Consider the following 18,857-nt stretch of genomic DNA (forward strand, 5'->3'; position numbering starts at 1 on the left):
TAAATAATAATATAATTATTAAAATTTTATAAGTGGGTCCCACTTTAGCAATCAAAGTTGGTCGCTAATTTCAGTATTTCTTTGACCAAGTAAGTCTGATCAGTCCGATCAACATTTTGACCAAACTATCGACCAAAAAGCGACCAAGTATTTAGAATAATTATTTAATTATTTTCTCCAATTTAGCGACCAACGTTGGTCGCTTTTTCTTGACAGACCAATTTTGGTCGCCAAATTTTGGTCACTTTTTTTCAAATTTCTAGTAGTGGATCAAGTTGCCTTTATGTAAGATTATCCATAAACGTAATTTTGGAGCAATCGATAGTACACGTTATATCGACAAACGCTTATCTTTGAATATTCCAATTCATCATTATATATTAATGTTCTTCCATGTCCTAATCTAAGATAATAAGTTAAAAGTAAGTTTTCAAGCAGCCATAAACAATAATCATAAAATTCTGATTAGGTCATTAGTCCTTAGTCAATAGTCAACAGTAAGACAAGTTGGATAAGTTTTTCTACACAGAAGAGCGGCGAAACAAGACAAAGTTGGTTTTCATTTCTTATTTTGGACAGACCAGTAGTTATCAATAGCCCTTTATCTTATTGTTTGAAGCCGAATTAATTAATCACGTAAACTGTTTAAATGGCTGATTCTTTGAGCCCCTGTGAATTAATCAATTTTAATTTAGCTATATGGATCATCATATATCTTTCTTGCTATTTCTCTCAGTTCTAGTTTTCAGTTTCTTTCCTCAGATTGAGCTCAGTGTAACTGCAAATTTTCCAGGCCATAAGATATTTGTTCCATTTAATCGTAGCAGTTTCCCAGTGGATTTCATATTTGGAACAGCCTCATCTGCTTATCAGGTTTGGAATTGAATCCTAATTAATAGCTGATCTTAATAAACTTAATTTAAGCTCCATTTTTATGCATAGCAGTGCTTGTTGTTTATTTGTAGTATGAAGGAGCAGCCAATAAAAATGGTAGAGGACCAAGTATCTGGGATACCTATACACATAAACAATCTGGTATCTCTTTTTCTGTCGAAGCCCTAACAGTGTAAAATATAAAAAGTGCTTTTCCTCTTTGAAATTGTAAAAATAATATGTTAATGTTTTGACTGCAAGTTTTGTGAAGGTTGTTTTGCTAAAACAAATCCTTTTTTTCAATTTGCAGAAAGAATAACTGATCGTAGCAATGGTGACGTAGCTGTAGATTTTTACCATCGTTACAAGGTATCACTCTTATTAATTACTTTTATGTTTTGATAGTAATAGTCAATCGAAAACACAATGAAGTAGAAGCTTTTATTACTCATGGAGATAATCCTCTTCTATTACATGATGTGTTTTGTAGGAAGACATAAAGCTAATGAAATTTGAAGGACTAAATGGTTTCAGATTTTCAATCTCATGGTCAAGAATTTTACCATGTAAGACTACTTATCAAGTTTCTGTTATTTCAAAACATCTTTAATTCCACTAATTGCATAGTACATGAAACCGTTGTCATCGTAAAAAATTTAAATTATGTTGCACGATTTTGAAAATTTGTAGCAAACCAGTTGTCTAGGTTATTGGTTTCCCTTGCCCCCATGCTATATGCAGTCAAATAAAGGAGTGTAAATATCGGAATGGGAAGGTTTGAATCCAAGGCAGAATAGTACAGACAAGGTATGGATAGAAGAATTTTGAAAGAGTGCTATATATATATATATATATATATATATATATATATTGTATAGCGAACAGCAGTTTTCTTTTGTTTTCCTTTGCTTTGTTGAGGCTCGGATGGATCTCGGGAGCTCTACCTAGTAAGTATTTCTAGTTCAGCGAGCTTTGAGTGTTTTTAATTGTATTTTTTTGTGGTGATTAATAGTACTCCCTCCGTTTTAATTTAGATGAGGCAGTTTGACTTGGCATAAAGTTTAAGAAAAAATAAAGAAGACTTTTGAAATTTGTGGTCCTAAAAGCTTAAGGGGCAAAAGCTTAAGGGGTCATGGTATTTGTGTGACTATAAAAGTTTCTCATTAAAGATAAAGTATGTAAAATAAAATATTTAAAGTTGAATTGTATCCAACTATAGAAATATGTTATTCTTTTTTGAACGAACTAATAAAGGAATTGTGTCATTTAAATTGAAATGGAGGGAATAATATTTTTCTTTTTGGCTAAAAAGAAGTACAGTAATTCTTTTAGTTCCTATGTCTGGCTCTGCGGCTTACTTGTTGTTAGGAAAAGTACAAAACTCAGAGTAACAATAAAAATAATATAGTAGGCATTTGGACATAAGAATTGTAAAATTCGAAAAAATGGTGAAAAAAATTTCAAGTGAAAATGGTATTTGAAATTTAGAGTTATGTTTGGACATAAATTCAGTTTGGGTGGTTTTTGAAGTTTTGTGAATGATTTGAGTGAAAATTTTGAAAAACAACTTTTTGCAATTTTTTAAATTTTCGAAAATTTCCAAAATGCATCTTCAAGTGAAAATTAAAAATTTTATGAACAAATGCTGATTTCAGAAAAAAATAATATTTTTTTGGAAAAATGTTCCATCAAATTTTATGTCCAAACGGGCACATAATACACAGGCCAAAATAAGGAAAAAGGAACAAAAGAAATTTATTAACTAGCATCTCGCGGCTTGACACACTATTTTTTTTTTTTTAAAGGTAAACGAAAATTATATTCCTAAGCAAAAGATTACATAGTCAATACATAATCCCTGAGGACATTACTATTGCCTAAAGTGGCAAGGCTATTACAAGCAAAATAGGAAGATACTTAATACTTTTACTGATTCCTTGCTTGTTCCTCTTTAGTTCAAGATCAATAAAAGGGGGAGGACGAGCATGGTAAAAATATTTAGTTAGGATGAAGTGTTTAACAGCTTCCTTTGCTAGGAGGTGCACTACTTCATTTTCTTTTCCAAAGTTATGTCTCAGAATTGGGAGCTTCAGTTGGTGCATTAACAACTTGCAGTCAAGAGTAGTGTTAGATAAATATTGGTTGTCTTCATATATGAGTTTGATGATTCTGTGGAGTCTGTTCCAATTTCCATCTTGGGAAAATTCATCTCTTTTGCAAGCTTTAGTCCTTCTTGTAAAGCCATTAATTCATGTTACATGGTTGATTTTGCATGGCATGATTTATGAAAATCAAGGATCGTATCCATTGCTATTTCTAATGTTCCACCTAGTCTAGCTTTCATACTGGTGTTTGAAAAACTCCATCTATGTTTAATTTAATCGTACCAATAGAAGGGTATTTTTTTCCACTTAATCTCAATCTTGATCTTATGAACTTTAAAAGGGGTTTTTCAGTAAAGAAGTTAAATTCCCAGGCTTGTTGAATAACTTTTGAGGCATGAAGATCAAGGTCTAAGTTGTTGAAGTTGTTGTTATTCCTATTTTTCCAAAGGTTCCAAATAGAGAAAGGAAAAATGGTTTCCCGGCTTGTAGAATGACTAGTATTCTGAATGAATCTGTTTTTTAGGTTGATCAACCAGTGAGTGTTATTGTCGATAGGCTGAGTCGGAATACCCATATTGTTCCAAAAGTACATAGTAGCTGGGCAGCGTAGAAAAATATGCTGAATATCTTCCACATTTTCCTTACAAACCATGCAAGTGGCATCAATATTAATGCCAATATGTGCTAACAAGGCTCGACAAGTAATACGATTATGCATGCATTGTCAAAGAAAGTATTTGATTTTGTTAGGGCATGCAGTGGAGGTCCCAAATCCAGCTAAAGATAGTGTTAGTAGTGTTATTAGGATTTAAAAGCTTGTAACATAATTTTGTAGTAAAAAACCCATTGGCATTAGGGCCCAACTCATAATGTCTCTTTTTAGGTCATTATTAGGTAAAGGGATCAAAGCAATATTATTAATAATTGTGGAGGGCAATTCAAAAGAAATATTTGATACGTCCCACTGACCATGCTTAATAAGCTTTTTATGGAAATATTTAGGTCATCCATACTAAGAGGACCATATATAGAGTTTCTAAGGGTGTTTGGGTTGTAAATCCATTTGGAGGACCAGATATTAATTTTGGAGTTTGTACAAGGGTGTCATAATATACCTTCGTTGCAAACTTTTCAGCCTATAAGGATAGCCTTCTAAATGAAAGAGGTGTTAATAGTAGACTTTTTTCGGGCATACTTTATAGAAATGAGTTGTGCCCAAGGTGTAGTAGGGTTTTGCAAGAGTCTTTAGGTGAGTCTTGTTAGCAAGACCATGTTTTTAGATGCGGCTGAGCGTATACCAAGACCACCCTCAACTTTATCCTTTGTGACAGTTTGTCAATTAACAAGGTGTATTTTTCTAGAAGTGTTGGTGGATCCTCAGATAAAATCTCCTTGGGTTTTATCGATTTGTTTTAGGATTTTGGTAGGAAGCAACATATATTGCATGGAATGGGTAGGAACTACACTTAAGGTACTTGTGGCCAATGTTGTCTATATTTAGGAAAAAAGCAAATCCAATGGGACAGTCTAGTGCGCAATTTGTCTAATACAAATTGGAAGTCTTTAGGTTTTGGATTGTGATTAAGGATTGGGAAGTGAAGGTATTTACCAAAATCATAACTTAATCTCATACCAAAAAGATTTGTGAAATAAAAAGTAATTGACAAGGGACAATTTTTTTGAGAAGATGATTTTTAATGTTAAGAACTTTATGGAAAGCCCAGATTCTTAACAGAAAAGGTCCATGCATGATTTTATGTATTGACCAGTTTTTTGGTTAGTCTTTATTATTAGAGTAATATCATCCACAAATAGGATATGAGAGAATGAGGGACCCTTGCGGTTTGTTTTAATAGGATCCCAACGCATAATGTCTACTTAGTGGCTAATGAGACATGAGAGTTATTCAAGACAAAGGATAAAGATATATGGAGATATAGAATCTCCTTGGCGTATATCCCGATTGGGACTAAAGAAGTTTGTTCTAGAACAATTTACCAGGATCCCCATGGAGCTAGTGCAAATACAATGCATGATTAATTTAGCTATTTTATGGGGAAACTTAAAATATCTCAGAGTTCTATAGACAAAAGACCACTCCAGTCTATCAAAAGCCTTCTTTAGGTCTATTTTTATCATCATGTCAAACTTTGATCTTTTTGAAATACGGAGATTATTCATAATTTTCTGGATACTAATAGCGTTGTCACTAGCTCTTCTATTCTTAATGAAACTAGGTTGGATTGGACTAATAAGATATGAGAGGAATGGTTTGAGCCTATTAGCAATAATCTTAGTAATGATTTTATAAGAAGTATTATATAAACCGATTGGCTTGAAATTTTTAAGATTGTTTGCATTAGCAAATTTTGGTATGAGACATATATAAGTTTCATTAGTATCTGCAAGCAAGGTTTGGGTTTCAAACACATTATGACAATAATTAATAACTGAATCACCAATAATGTACCAATACTTTTGATAGAAAAAAAGGGTGTATACCATCTGAACCTGGAACCTTAATAGGTTTAAAGGGAAAAATAACCTTAGTAATTTCAATGTTTGATAAAGGCATATCAAAGCTAGTTAAATCTAAAGAGATATGGCATGTTGGGTCTCTCAGGATGACATTTCTGTGGGTGATTGATTTGGAAGTTTTAAAGGCGTTTTAAAAGTAAGTGTAGGTATGGTCTAGGATTAACTTTCGGTCTGAAATCCATTCGCCATTATCATTTGTGAAATATATAATAGCATTACGTCGTTTACGGTTAGAGGCCATTATGTGATAAAATTTTGTATTGGCATCACTATCATTTAGCCAAGAAATTCTAGAGCGGAGTTTCCAAAAATCATATTCCATTTTAAGAATACTATTGTACTCTAGTTGTAATTGAGATTCTAATTCTTGTAAGAAAATGCTCTTCTAGCATGAAGGAGAAGATTGAATCCCATTAGACGAGCTAACAACCTTTTTTTTTGTTTTGAAAATATCCCCAAAAGTCTAATTTTTCCACTTGATAACTTCCTCTTTAAAGATTTTATGGCATTAATCAGGCCATTACTAGTCCAGCATTGCTTTACGATATTAATAAAGTCAGAGTGTCTCCACCAAATAGTTTCCAATCTAAAGAGTTTACCACTATAATTCACATTCTTAGGGTAAGCTGGATTAATAAGGGATCATGGTCTGAATAAGTCTAAGGGAGGTGTATAACTACTGCCTTAGGAATAAATTCAACCAATCATTATTAACAAAAATCATGTCAAGCCTTTCCATAATTAGGCCTTTAGACTTTTTTCTATGATTAGACCAAGTATATTTGCATCATTTATGTCCTAAATCCATAAGGTTATAATTGTCGATACAATTCCATAAAGAGTTACCAAGTATACGATTGATGGGGTTTCCTCCAAATTTATCCTTAATACTAAAAGTGTTATTAAAATCATCCCCTAATAGCCAAGGGCCCTTACAATTACTATGCATATTTTCTATGTTTTGCCGATTCATGTCTTTTATCTAGTTTAGTACTAGTATAGATAGAGGAAAATAGCCAAATAGTATGAGTAGGGAGTACCTCAACAATGGTATGAATTTCTTGGTTCCTCCTAACAAAGTTGTGAATTTTCACAATACTGGAATCCCACAAGATGACCATTCCACCAGCTTGTCCCTCCGTTGGGACCTTAATAATCTCCGAAAATGCAAAGTCATTTAAGAGGGAAACACGATTTTCCATACGAGTTTCCAACAATGCCATCATGCATGGTTTATGTGTATCGATAATTTCTCTAAAATTAACATGAAAGTTTTCATTGTTACTGCCACGTATGTTCCAGATAATGATATTAGTTGGTCGATACATCATCTCTGCTTGGTTGTTGATTGAGCCATTCTCCAGTCTTGCATGGAATACTGGGTTCTTCCTTAGTGAGGGAACAAGTATCATCGCATGGCTCCCCACTGTTGGATCCTGTGATAGCCTGATATCCATTGAACATTTGTACAGAGCCGAGGGACAACTGAAAATGTACCTCTTCTCTTGAATTTCCCTGAAGAGATACACCTTTACTTTGTTTAGGCTTGAAAATTACATTATTTCCTCTGATCTTAGCAAATTCATCTCTTATGCATTCCCCACTTGATTGTCTTCTAGTTCTGGTACATTGGGATGGGGTGCTTGAGGTGGTACATGGTTTGCTGGTGGTGGTGCATAGGCTTGGTTCTTGGCATGGTTTTGAGCTGTTGGCCATGACATGAAGATTGGGTTTAGGTTCGAGATCTCCTTTGGTGGGAAGAAAGGGCGGTCCATTGCTATATGTTCTATGGTTTCAAGGGGTTGAAGTGTGGAGGCAGATTTCACTGGTTCCTCATTGCCTGGGCTAGGTTTGCATCTATTGTAGGGGTTAGTGGGTAAAGAATATTGTTTAACTATACATGATTGAGGTAGTTGCTCATGATCATGTGCATCCCCTCGAATACTTGTTGGGCTAGAAAGTGTGAATTATGGAGTATGATTACTGCCGTCTCCTGACCATCTAAGACCATGTTGAACGATATTGTATTGCCCATTAAAACTTGCTCTATCCAAGACAGTGATTGGTGGTCTTGAGGAAGGGAGTTGGATGAAGAAGGTCGTTTGGTTCCTGAGTGTTCAAATTTGGTGGTGGGTTGGCACACTAATCAATATATGCAGAAGTTGGCTATTATGACTGTTGAATATTTTAATTCGGCTTTATAGAGATCAGAGAACGTCAAATTTGTCATATACTGTTAGATAGAGCAAGTCTTATGTTTGGGTAAAGTTTTAAATTATATACAGTGATACTGTAACAAATTTAATATATTCGTATATTGTGACTTGTTATAATGCGTTAATTATTGTTTTTATTATATTATTAATTAATATTTATTATATATATATATTTACTTGTGATTACTTTATTTGTCAGTGTATAAAATTAATATACTTCAAGTTATTGACAAATTATAAGTGCGTATGCAGAATCTGATTTCTCAAAGGCGCTCTTGTGAACCAAATACAAAAATGAACACGAAGGGAACAACTTGGAATATGGTTTAGCAAATAACGTTGCCAGTAGAAATTTTTAAATATTTCATATTAGAGTTTTTGTCTTTTCAACTGGCCTTGGTTCCCTTTTAGATTCCGCAAAAGGAATAATTTTTGTGAAACTCTCTCCCCAATATTAATAAAATGGCGGCGCAAACGAAAAGAAATATTATTAGCACATGAGTAACAGGCAGGGAGTTGATAAAATTCGATTTTGTCACTGTAAAGAATGCTAACTATATCAAAATATTACGCTAAACTATTTGGAATACTCTACTAAGTCCCTAAGAACATCTTGTCCGTGCCCCATAATTATTATTTTTTGTTTAGTACCATCTGACATGCTTGCAGTTAAGATCTTGTAGCGTAGTGTTAAGAACAGCTAAAAGTAAATTCAATTTAATGATATTTTTAGAACAACTACGTATATTTTCTACATTTGATAAATATTACTTTCTAGTATCGCTGCAATTTTCTCTTCCATCTTTTTGCTGATTAGCTATTTATTTTCCTTTTGCTGGCGTAGTTCTTTTTCAATCATAGTGGCTTCTAACTAAATACTTAAACTAATATAATTTTGTTTTTACATTTCCACTTCTTTAAATTATAGTTACAATGCGCTAATTCTTATGTGTGATATACATCGGAGTTAAAATAGCACGGGCTAGCCAGTTTTCGGACTGGTCATTCAAAAATAGGCGGTGTTTGTAAAGTCATTGAAAAATAACCACTATTACTGCAACATGAAAAGTTCCAGCATAATATACTGTAGATTTATGCACCTGTGTATGAACTTCCAGCATATTATGCTGGAACTCCAATGCTGAAAGTTCCAGCATAATATACTGGAGATTGGAGCACATGTGTATGAACCTCCAGCATCAGTATATTAGTATATTATGCGGGAAGTCCGGTATATTATACTGGAATTCCAGTATATTATGCTGGAGTATTTTCCGGATTTTAAAAACAATATTTTCGTTCAGATTTATCTTTAGATGAAAAATGGTGAAATTTTGATTACTTTTGAAATTGTAGCTATTTTTGAATAACCACTTGTAAATCTGGCTATATTTGAAATTCTCCCTGCATCTGCAGATGGGAAGCAAAGTAAGGGAGTAAACCAAGAGGGCATTACCTTCTACAAGAATCTCATCAATGAGCTCCTAGCAAATGGTAAAATTTCTCTCCTAGTCTTCTTTAATAGTAAATAATTCTATTTCCAATGAATAAGTTGAGATCATTTTTTGCTCTGAACCTCAGGAATACAGCCTTTGGTTACACTCTTCCATTGGGATACACCGCAAGCCCTTGAAGATGAGTATCTTGGCTTTTTAAGCCCTCATATTGTGTAAGTGAATCTCACCTACATTACTAAGACAATGCTTGGAACAATTAATTATTATTTTTATGTGTATTTCTAATTTCTGATAAAAATGAAATTATCAGATTCAGAAATGGTATTATTAGTACTAAAATCTTAATAACCGTACTCTTTGTTAGTACAACTTTTTAAACCTCTTTGAATTCTCAAATTGCTAAAAGTTGTAAGAGAAAAATGTTATAACTAAAATTTGGGCCAAATCCACAAGACTCAATGGATGGATCTATCTCGGTCTCAATCTGTAGTTGCAAATGAGGTAGGTCAACTCTGAAATCTATTTTCAATATAGAGAGGAAAAATCATTGGAGTTCCCTGTTCCCACTTGTGATCAAGTCAAAAAGGGGTTTTACTACCCAAAAAAAAGATAAGAGTATAAGGGTATTTTGCCAAGCTTAAGCTAGCCAAACTAGCTTATAAGCACTTTTCGGCTTATCTACGTGTTTGATAAAGTTAAAAGTGCTTATAAGCTAAGTGCTTATAAGTCAAAAATAAGCCCAAAAAATATAAGCTGGTCACCACCAGCTTATGAATTTTTAGCTTATAAACACTTAAAGTTTGATCAAAATTTTTACTATTTTATCTTTAAAATATTCCTTTTTAGAATAAAACTCATACATCGATATTCATTGCCTCAAGTATTCAACCTAAACCCTCCATCCCCCACCTCTTCAAGTCTGCAATTCTCATTGACTATTTATCCTTTGCATATTTATATTTATGTGATTATGCATATCAAATTTTTGGTGTATTGCTTTCTAAGTGTTGTGGTGATGAAGACAATGTTTGTTTCTCTTTAAATAATTTGTCCTATTTAAGTTTATTTACTGAGAAACTTTTGTCAATTTATTAGTTATTACTATAACTTATGATTATATGCTTATCATAAAATAAATTATATTTATTATAACAGTTATCTTATCTAAGCACAGTTGTATTTAAAATAAAATGACAAATAGAATATTTTGTATTTGAATCGATCTGAATCTAAAATTTTGAAGAAATGACGCCCTTATAAGTGTAAACAGTTCTAAGGTTATTTTAGTCATTTTAACAGAAAAAGAGTTTATCTGTACTTTTTTATCAAATATTGCAGCAACTTATTATCAATTTTAGCACTTGTACCCAAACACGTAATTGCTTATTTATTAAATCAGTTTCAGCACTTAAATGTGCTTTTCATCACCAAATGTTTATCAGCTACTTCAAATCAGCTAATCCAAACAGACGCTATGTTGGCATTTACATACCATCTTAAATGTGTTAAGTTGTGCGAAAGGGCGGAAGTGCACAAATAGCCCCTTTTGAGTCATTGTTTATATTTTGCCCTTATGTAAAATATTTGCAAATATAACCTTTACGCTACACAGTTAAAAGAATGGGAAATTTGCACCATTTGATTTTGGACTAGACTAAAGTTGGTCATAGATTTTTGTAGTTATTCCACAATTGTAGACCACCAGGTCTATAGTTACCAACCAAGTTGAGTGATTGCTTGTAAAGTGGGAAGTTACAATTTGCAACTTTTTTAAAAAAGTGTACAAAATATAAATGGTCACCAAAAAAGCGACACCCGGTTAGACTCATCAAACACAAGAATAAACATCCTATCTATTGTTATTCTATTTCTTTTTTTTTTTTTTTTTTGTGAAATTCAATCCAATTAGTGTTTTAGCTTCATTTGTAGCAATTTACTTATTTCTTTTCACAGCTCTCCTATATTTTGTACACTTTAGCTTAATTCAGTTAGTCAAAAAACGTCAAATGTTCATACGGTAACAGTCATGACTTCTGGTGCTAAATCTTTCGTGAAGAGTTCTAGAAAATTTTAAGGAGCAGAATCCCTAGTAACGGGGCTTCTTTGAAGTAATAAGAATATTTAAATTCCAATATTCATGGAAAAAGAATCATAATAAATATAAAGAGGGGTATCTTTTACCCAATAGCAAAGAGTTTGAACCAAATTTAGATGTGAAAAATTATCCTCTAAAAAAGGAAATATTGAATGAATTGATCGTAATTATGAGATTTAAAGATCTTTTTGCCTTTGAAAGAAGATAAAGAAGATATTAATCGTAATACAAATGTGCGATAGATGGGAAATCATTGTATGGTGAATTCAATGACTGAATTTTCACCAACATATATAAAAAGAAACACACAATTGAAGTTGAAAAGCATAACTCTTTACTTGCAGGAGCGATTTTCGCGATTATGCTGACCTTTGCTTCAAAGAATTTGGCGATAAGATTAAGCTTTGGACCACAATCAATGAGCCATGGACTTATGCCTCTATTGGCTATGACTCGGGCAAATTCGCACCTGGAAGATGTTCTGCTTGGATGAACAATAGTTGCGTTTCTGGGGACTCTGCAACTGAACCTTATATAGTTGGCCACCATATGCTTCTTGCTCATGCTGAAGCAGCTAAAGTATATAGAACTAAATACAAGGTAAATGGACATGTTTTTTCCTTTTTGAGTCATGATATTATATTCAAGTCATCTCAACTGGAAATTTATTTAGTAGTCTTCTCACTAAAAATCTTTTTTCTTTTTTGCGTTTGATAAATTACATAGGCACTACAAAAGGGTGAGATAGGAATAGTGCTGGTGTCTCATTGGTTTGAACAATACTCCAAGACTAAAGAAGATGCGAAAGCAGCTAAGCGAGCCATCGACTTCATGTTTGGATGGTTAGTACATTTTTAACCTATAGAGTATGGTATTCCCTCCGTCCCAATTTAATTATGTGGCTGGTGTTCGATTCCGCACTAAATTAAAGAAAGAAAGAAAGAAAGATTTTTGATACTTGTAATTTAAAATAAATCATAGAAACTTGAGTGACTAGAAATCAATTTATTAAAGGTATAATGGGAAGTTTATAGTTAAATTGTTTTTAAATAAGGAAATATAATATTCTTATTAGGACAGAGCAGAAAAAAACGATACATAAATTAAACAAATAGAGTATTATTTAGACCAGATGGTCATTTTTTTGGCATTATACACTTAAAAGTTGGCTGTTTTTCCAAAATTAGATCAGTGAGTGAATTTTTTTTTTGAATTTTAGACTTCAAATCAGGTAACCACGTTCGAACTCCATATCACTGGTCCAATTTTGGAAAAGTGGCCGACTTCAAAATACACCAAGAAAGTGACTATTCATGTTACACCAAGAAAGTGATTATTTGACCAGGAGTTGTTCTGATGGTAAGCAACCTCCACTTTCAACCAAAAGGTTGTGAGTTCGAGTCTCCCCAAGAGCAAGGTGGGAAGTTCTTGGAGAGAAGGATGCCGGGGGTCTATTTGGAAACAGTCTCTCTACTCTACTTGGAGAGAAGCTCTTGTTGTTGTTGTTGTTGTCTACTAAAGCCTAATATTCTCATTCATTGAGTCTAAGACTTTAAATATCTATTATTTTCTTGAACTTGAATGTAGGTTTATAGATCCATTAACCTATGGTGACTATCCAAAAAATATGCGTAGACTTGTGCAAGATCGCTTACCTAAATTTACGACCGAGCAAGCTGAGATGGTGAAAGGTTCCTATGATTTCTTGGGACTAAATTACTACACTTCGAATTATGCATCCAATATTGTTTCTCCATATAAAGTGAACATTAGCTACTCAAGAGATTCTCAAGTAAATGAAACAAGTGAGTTCTAAAAGTCTTTCATGACCTAAAATAGTGATTGAATATCCTTTTTAATCTTAATTTTTCCTATATATGTAACCTTTTGTTCTTCTTGTTTATCTTAAAAAATATTTTGCAGCGGAAAGAAATGGAAAACTCATTGGTGAACCGGTAAAAAACTTAGTACCTTTTTCCTCGCAAGCAAACGTTGTCTTTTGACTCTTATATTTTTTTTCTTTCATTTTGTTTCCTCATTTTTTTTCTTGAGTTTTAACTACAGACGGGCTCGAGTGTTTTCTTCGCGGTTCCAGAAGGACTTCATAAGTTTTTGGTCTACACGAAGAAAAAATACAAGAATCCCACAATTTACGTTACCGAGAATGGTATGACAAAGAACTAATCTACTATTGGTCTCTTATACAATAATTTGAAGGAATTCTTCCAACTTTCTTCGCAAAGTTTTTGATTTTTTTTATCAGGAATGAGTGATGCTAATGTTACCGAAGTTCAGCAAGGAGTCAATGATTTCCAACGAGTAGATTTTTACCGTCGTCATCTCTTGGCCCTTAATGCTTCCCTTAAGTGAGTCAATTAATCTTTGCCTAAATATATCCCTCTCACAAAAAAAGTTTTAGTTTAAATTTTCCTTAAGAAAATTTGTTAATGTTGTGTGTTCGTATCACATGTATACGGTTTATTTTTATTGTTAACTAAACTTAGATCTTCTACAACAGCACTTTTTTTGTGCTAATTTTGAAAATTAGTCGGAAAAGCAATATTATATACTTGAAAAAGTGAATGCTGATATTGATACTTTTGTTATAACAGGGATGGTGTGATTGTCAAGGGTTACTTTGCATGGTCGTTGTTGGATAATTTTGAATGGAATTCAGGTTACACACAGAGATTTGGGATTAATTTTATTGATTACACAGACAATTTAAAAAGATATCCCAAACTTTCTGCGCTTTGGCTCAAAAAATTTCTTCTTAAGTAGAGATATTTTGGAGTTCCATTGTTGTGGCTTAAACATAGGCACTATTGAACTGTATCTCCTCATTTTGCTTGCTTCATAATAAATGTGCGTATTAAATATCATATTTTTTTTCTTCTAATTATAGCATTATTATTATTATATTATAGCTAGATGTTGAATGCATCGAGGATGACTATACTTATCTTTATGATATGATAATACTTCTCGATACTTAATCACTTAGGGTGTGTTTGGTAGGAAAAAAAATATTTTTCAATTTTTTCTTGTTTGGATGGCTTAAATGTTTTGGAAAATATTTTTCTCATGAATTCATTTTTCTCCAATTGGATGATGTGATTCTTCGAGTTAACAAAGAACCAACCCACCAGGATCAAGATCTTGAAACGAAAACGTGATTTGCGGACCAATTTTAAGAAGCAACATATCTCAAGTTTTAGAACTCGGAATATGGTGATTCAAAAACGAGGTGACAGATGATGATCTGAACGATAAGAAAGATTATTTACTCGTTCAAAATAAGTAAATATTGGTGTTGTACCGGTTCAATGAAAGTTTTTGTTAAGCTTGAAGAAGCACGAACTCAGAGAGCTTCACAGCCTACAATGGCGGAAGTAGTTAGAAGCTTCCAAAGGATTGAAGTTAAGGCAGAAGTGGAACTCTCAAATAGTGAAAAGAGAATCACTTTTCAATTATACATAAGCTAGAATATATACAATCAGATTAGCTAATGACAGCTAAGCAACAACTAATCAATCTCTAACCAATTAACTAACCGACCTCTAACTAATAGCTACAACTAACTATCAGAATGAACAGTGCAGCCTCTAACTAACTATTAACTAATTATCGAAAAGGAAAATAAAATACAGATTTCTCTTATAATCTTAATACCCCCCTCCCCCTCAAGTTGGAGGTGGAGAACACACTGCCAACTTGCCCAAGACAATGGAATGCTTGATCCCAGTGAAGGATTTGGTGAGAATGTCAGCGAGTTGATCACCAGTTCTAATATGTTGAAGTAGGATGAGGCCTTCTGTGAGCTTTGTCTTGATGAAGTGGCAATCAACCTCAATGTGTTTGGTACATTAGTGAAAACTGGATTCCTGGCAATGTGGAGAGCAGATTGACTGTCACAAAATACAGGGATAGGTAGAACAAGAGGGACAGTCAATTCTGTGAGCACACGATGCAGCCAAACAAGTTCACCAATGACCTTTCTAATGGATCTATACTCTTCTTCTGCTGAAGAAAGGGAGATGGTTTCCTGCTTCTTAGATTTCCAACTGATAGGACTGTTGCCCAAAAGAACAAGGTATCCTGACACTGACTTCCTGGAGTCAGGGCATGCAGCCCAATCAGAATCACAGTAGGCTTTTACTAAGAAATCATTATCACTTGACATGAAGAGACCCAAGGTGGGATCCTTGAGTAGGTATCTGAGCATATGGTATGCTGCCTGAAGATGAGGTTCTCTAGGGTCCTGCATATATTGGCTTAGATGTTGTACCCCATAAGCTATGTCCAGTCTAGTGTTGGTGAGGAAGTTTAACTTCCCAACTAGCTGCCTGTAGAAAGTAGGATCAGATAAAGGTACTCTTTCCTTAGCTTTCAACTTTGTTGTGGGATCAAGTGGAGAAGACAAACTGGTAGCATGGAGACACTCATATTCTTTGAGGAGATCAAGAGTAAACTTCCTTTGTGAGATCAAGATTCCACCTTTTCTGTAGAGCACCTCAAGTCCCCAGAAGTAGTGTAATTTTTCCAAGACTTTGATTTTGAATTGGTCATGTAGGAAGGTTTTTAGCATTTGAATTTCAGTGAGATCATTTCCAGTTAATGGAACATCATCTACATAAACTCCCACAAATACCACACGATTAGATGTTCTCTTGTAAAAGAGAGAATAATCGTGCATAGAATGAATGTAGCCCCTGGAATACAAAGCTTCAGTGAGTTTATCATACCATTGTCTACTAGCTTGCTTTAGATCATAGAGGGATTTGTTCAATTTGCAAACCGGTTCTGGAGAAGAAACTACAAGCCCTTGGGGTAGCTTCATGTATACATCTTCATGCAAATCTCCATGGAGAAAAGCATTGTTCACATCTAATTGAAATAGCTCTCAGTTCTTCTTAGCTGCAGTAGCAATTAAAGCTCTAACAATGGTCATCTTTTCTACTGGAGAAAAAGTTTCTGTGTAATCTATGCCAGCTTTTTGTGTATAGCCTTTTACAATTAATCTGGATTTATACCTTTTCACACTCCCATCTGCTTTATGCTTTACCTTGAAGACCCACTTGCAGCCTATGGCTTGTTTCCCAGCAGGTAAAGGACTAAAGTCCAATTGTTGTTTGCATGAAGGGCTTCAAATTCCTGAATCATGGCATGATGCCAGGCAGGATTGACTGCTGCTTCTTCATAAGACAAGGGATCCCTGTCATTACAGATGCTTTTTACAACCTGCTGACTATCAGCATTAAGGACATCATGAGCAATATGGTTGTTTTGGGTAAAAAGAGCATTGAGAGAAAAGGAAGGGTTGATCTGAGCGGCTTCAGCATGCTGAGATTATTTTAGGTTAGGTATATTACAAACATATTCAGACAAATAAGATGGGGTCTTAGATACTTGACTGGACACCCTTTGAATTGGCCTCGTAACAGAAGATGAGGGTTGGTCTACCCTAGAGGTGATTGAAGGGATTAAGTCTGGTGATGTGGTATTAAGTGTAGGAGGTGAATGTATAGTATGATTAGGTGACATTGGGATAGTTATGTGTGTGGTGCTACTAGGTGATGGTGCAGTAGAGTTATCTGTCTGAGAAGTTAAAGGATTGTGGACTGGGTAAGAACAGCAGTCAGTAGAATGATCTTGATGTGTGACAGAATTAGGCAAGAGAAAAGAGGAATTTGGTACAGGTGGGAGTGAAAAAGGGAGGATTGATTCATGAAAAATCACATCTCTAGACACACAGATTTTCTTAGTAGTTAAGTTCAGTACCTTATACCCCTTTACACCAAAAGGATATCCTATTAAAACATGTGGAGAAGTTCTTGGTTCAAATTTATCTCTGTGAGGCTTAGGGACAGTTGGATAACATAGGCAACCAAAACTACTTAAGTGTGAGTAGTTTGGTTTCTTTCCATACAGCAACTCAAAAGGGCACTTGTTTTTCAAGGGTACAATAGGTAATCGATTAATGAGAAAGGTTTCTGTAAGTACACACTCTCCCCTGTATTTCAATGGAAGTTTGGCTTGGAACAATAAGGCTCTGGCAGACTCCAATAAGTATTTGTGTTTTCTCTCTACTACGCCATTTTGTTGAAGTGTATAGGGGCAAGTTCTTTGGTGTTTCAATACCTTTTGACTGAAAGAATGAAGTGGCTTCATTGCTAGTGAATTCCAAGACATTGTCTGATCTGATACACTTTATTTTAGTGGTAAATTGTGTCTCAACCATGGATATGAAATTCCTGAGGGTGTGTAGTGCATTACTTTTGCAACTGAGTAGATGAGTCCAAGTGGATCTACTAAAGTCATCTACTATGGTGAGAAAGTAATTGAAATTGTCATGAGTGTACACATGATAAGGTCCCCACAAATCTATGTGTAGGAGGTCGAATATGGCAGTGGTGTTTGTAATCTTTGGAGGAAAAGGAAGTCTAGCTTGCCTGGGCATAGGGCATATAGAACAAAGGAAGGTTTGTCTTGGTGCAAAGTCTGCTGGTATATTGGATATCATTTTCATCTTTGCAAAAGGTACATGATCAAGTCTATAGTGCCATAACATGTTCATATCATTCACATCATTTAAAAAGAATTCAGAATTACAGTCCCACTATGTTTTATTGAAATGAGAATTATTTACAATAGGAAGTGGAGACACAGTATTCACAGTAGAACTGGGATGAAAGGGAAAAGAAACACATTGAGTATTTACAGATGGACTAGTTTAATAGGAATGAGAAAAACAACGTGTTGTAGTAGCATGATCTGCATTCTTTTTTACTGCTGTAGGATTTCCTATATTCAGACAGTCTGAGCAGAGAAGGTACAATCAATCATGGACCTTACCAATCTCTAGAGGCCTCTTCAGAGAAGGGGCCAACAAAAAACAACATGTGTTAGAAAAGAAGGCTAGACACTTGAGATGTGCTGTCAAAGAGCTAATAGAAATGAGGTTGTATTTGAAAGTTGGGACAAACAGAACCTTGTATAGGAATATTTTAGGTGTAAGAGTCATAGTTCCTATTTCTGTGACCTTGACTTTGTAGCAATTTGGCAGTTTCACAAGTAAAGGATAGGGGAAAGTGACTATGTTCTGTAAGTGTGTTTTGTTGAAGGTCATGTGGTGTGAGGCTCTTGAGTCCAGAATCCATAAGTCAGCCTTTGCTTGAAAACATTTGCATAACAGTTTGTCAAAATCTATAGAAGAAGTACAAGTTACAATACCTGCAAAATTTCCTGCAAAATTCACTATTGCATTGGCTAGATTCGTATTTGAACTGTCCCTTGTTCCATCATTGTGAAAGTGCTGCATGAGTCTCACCACTTGATCATATTGATCCTTTGAGAGGTTTACATTCTGGTTGTTGTTGCCTCCTTGATTCTCTAGATCTTCTCCTTGGTTTGACATTGTATCAGATGGCATAGCTTGTGCACCAGCCACAACATTTGTTGTAATGTTCCTTCCTCTATTGTTCTTGGGATACTAATTATAGTTGTTTGAGTTGTAGCTTTGAGCTCCTTGTCAATTAAAGTGTTGTGGATATCCATGAAGTTTGAAACACTT

At 34.3% G+C, this 18,857-nt stretch overlaps 1 protein-coding gene across 2 annotated transcripts; it reads left to right on the forward strand.

Moving 5' to 3' along the window:
* The first annotated feature begins 625 nt into the window (after window positions 1-625).
* LOC107803924 (beta-glucosidase 12) lies at window positions 626-14,166 on the forward strand. 2 transcript variants are annotated; one of them, XM_016627714.2, is made up of 13 exons: window positions 630-873; window positions 966-1,035; window positions 1,184-1,242; window positions 1,364-1,439; window positions 9,149-9,226; window positions 9,314-9,401; window positions 11,629-11,884; window positions 12,011-12,126; window positions 12,872-13,089; window positions 13,208-13,239; window positions 13,349-13,451; window positions 13,548-13,650; window positions 13,897-14,166. In XM_016627714.2, the coding sequence occupies exons 1-13, from the start codon at window positions 700-702 to the stop codon at window positions 14,063-14,065; spliced, it is 1,542 nt and encodes a 513-aa protein (XP_016483200.1). In that variant the 5' UTR covers window positions 630-699; the 3' UTR covers window positions 14,066-14,166. The 2 variants fall into 2 exon arrangements, with proteins under 2 accessions (XP_016483201.1, XP_016483200.1); XM_016627715.2 differs by lacking the exon at window positions 13,897-14,166 and having other exon boundaries at window positions 626-873; window positions 13,528-13,651.
* The last annotated feature ends 4,691 nt before the right edge of the window (window positions 14,167-18,857 follow it).

This window comes from Nicotiana tabacum, chromosome 5 (assembly GCF_000715075.1).
Source record: "Nicotiana tabacum cultivar K326 chromosome 5, ASM71507v2, whole genome shotgun sequence".
In the NCBI taxonomy this organism is placed as follows: Eukaryota; Viridiplantae; Streptophyta; class Magnoliopsida; order Solanales; family Solanaceae; genus Nicotiana; species Nicotiana tabacum.

Coding starts and splice junctions, on each gene's coding strand:
- LOC107803924 (XM_016627714.2), top strand. CDS start 700: ATGGATCATCATATATCTTTCTTGCTATTTCTCTCAGTTCTAGTTTTC. Junction 874..965: donor CAGCCTCATCTGCTTATCAG/GTTTGGAATTGA, acceptor GTTTATTTGTAG/TATGAAGGAGCAGCCAATAA. Junction 1,440..9,148: donor ATGGTCAAGAATTTTACCAT/GTAAGACTACTT, acceptor CTGCATCTGCAG/ATGGGAAGCAAAGTAAGGGA.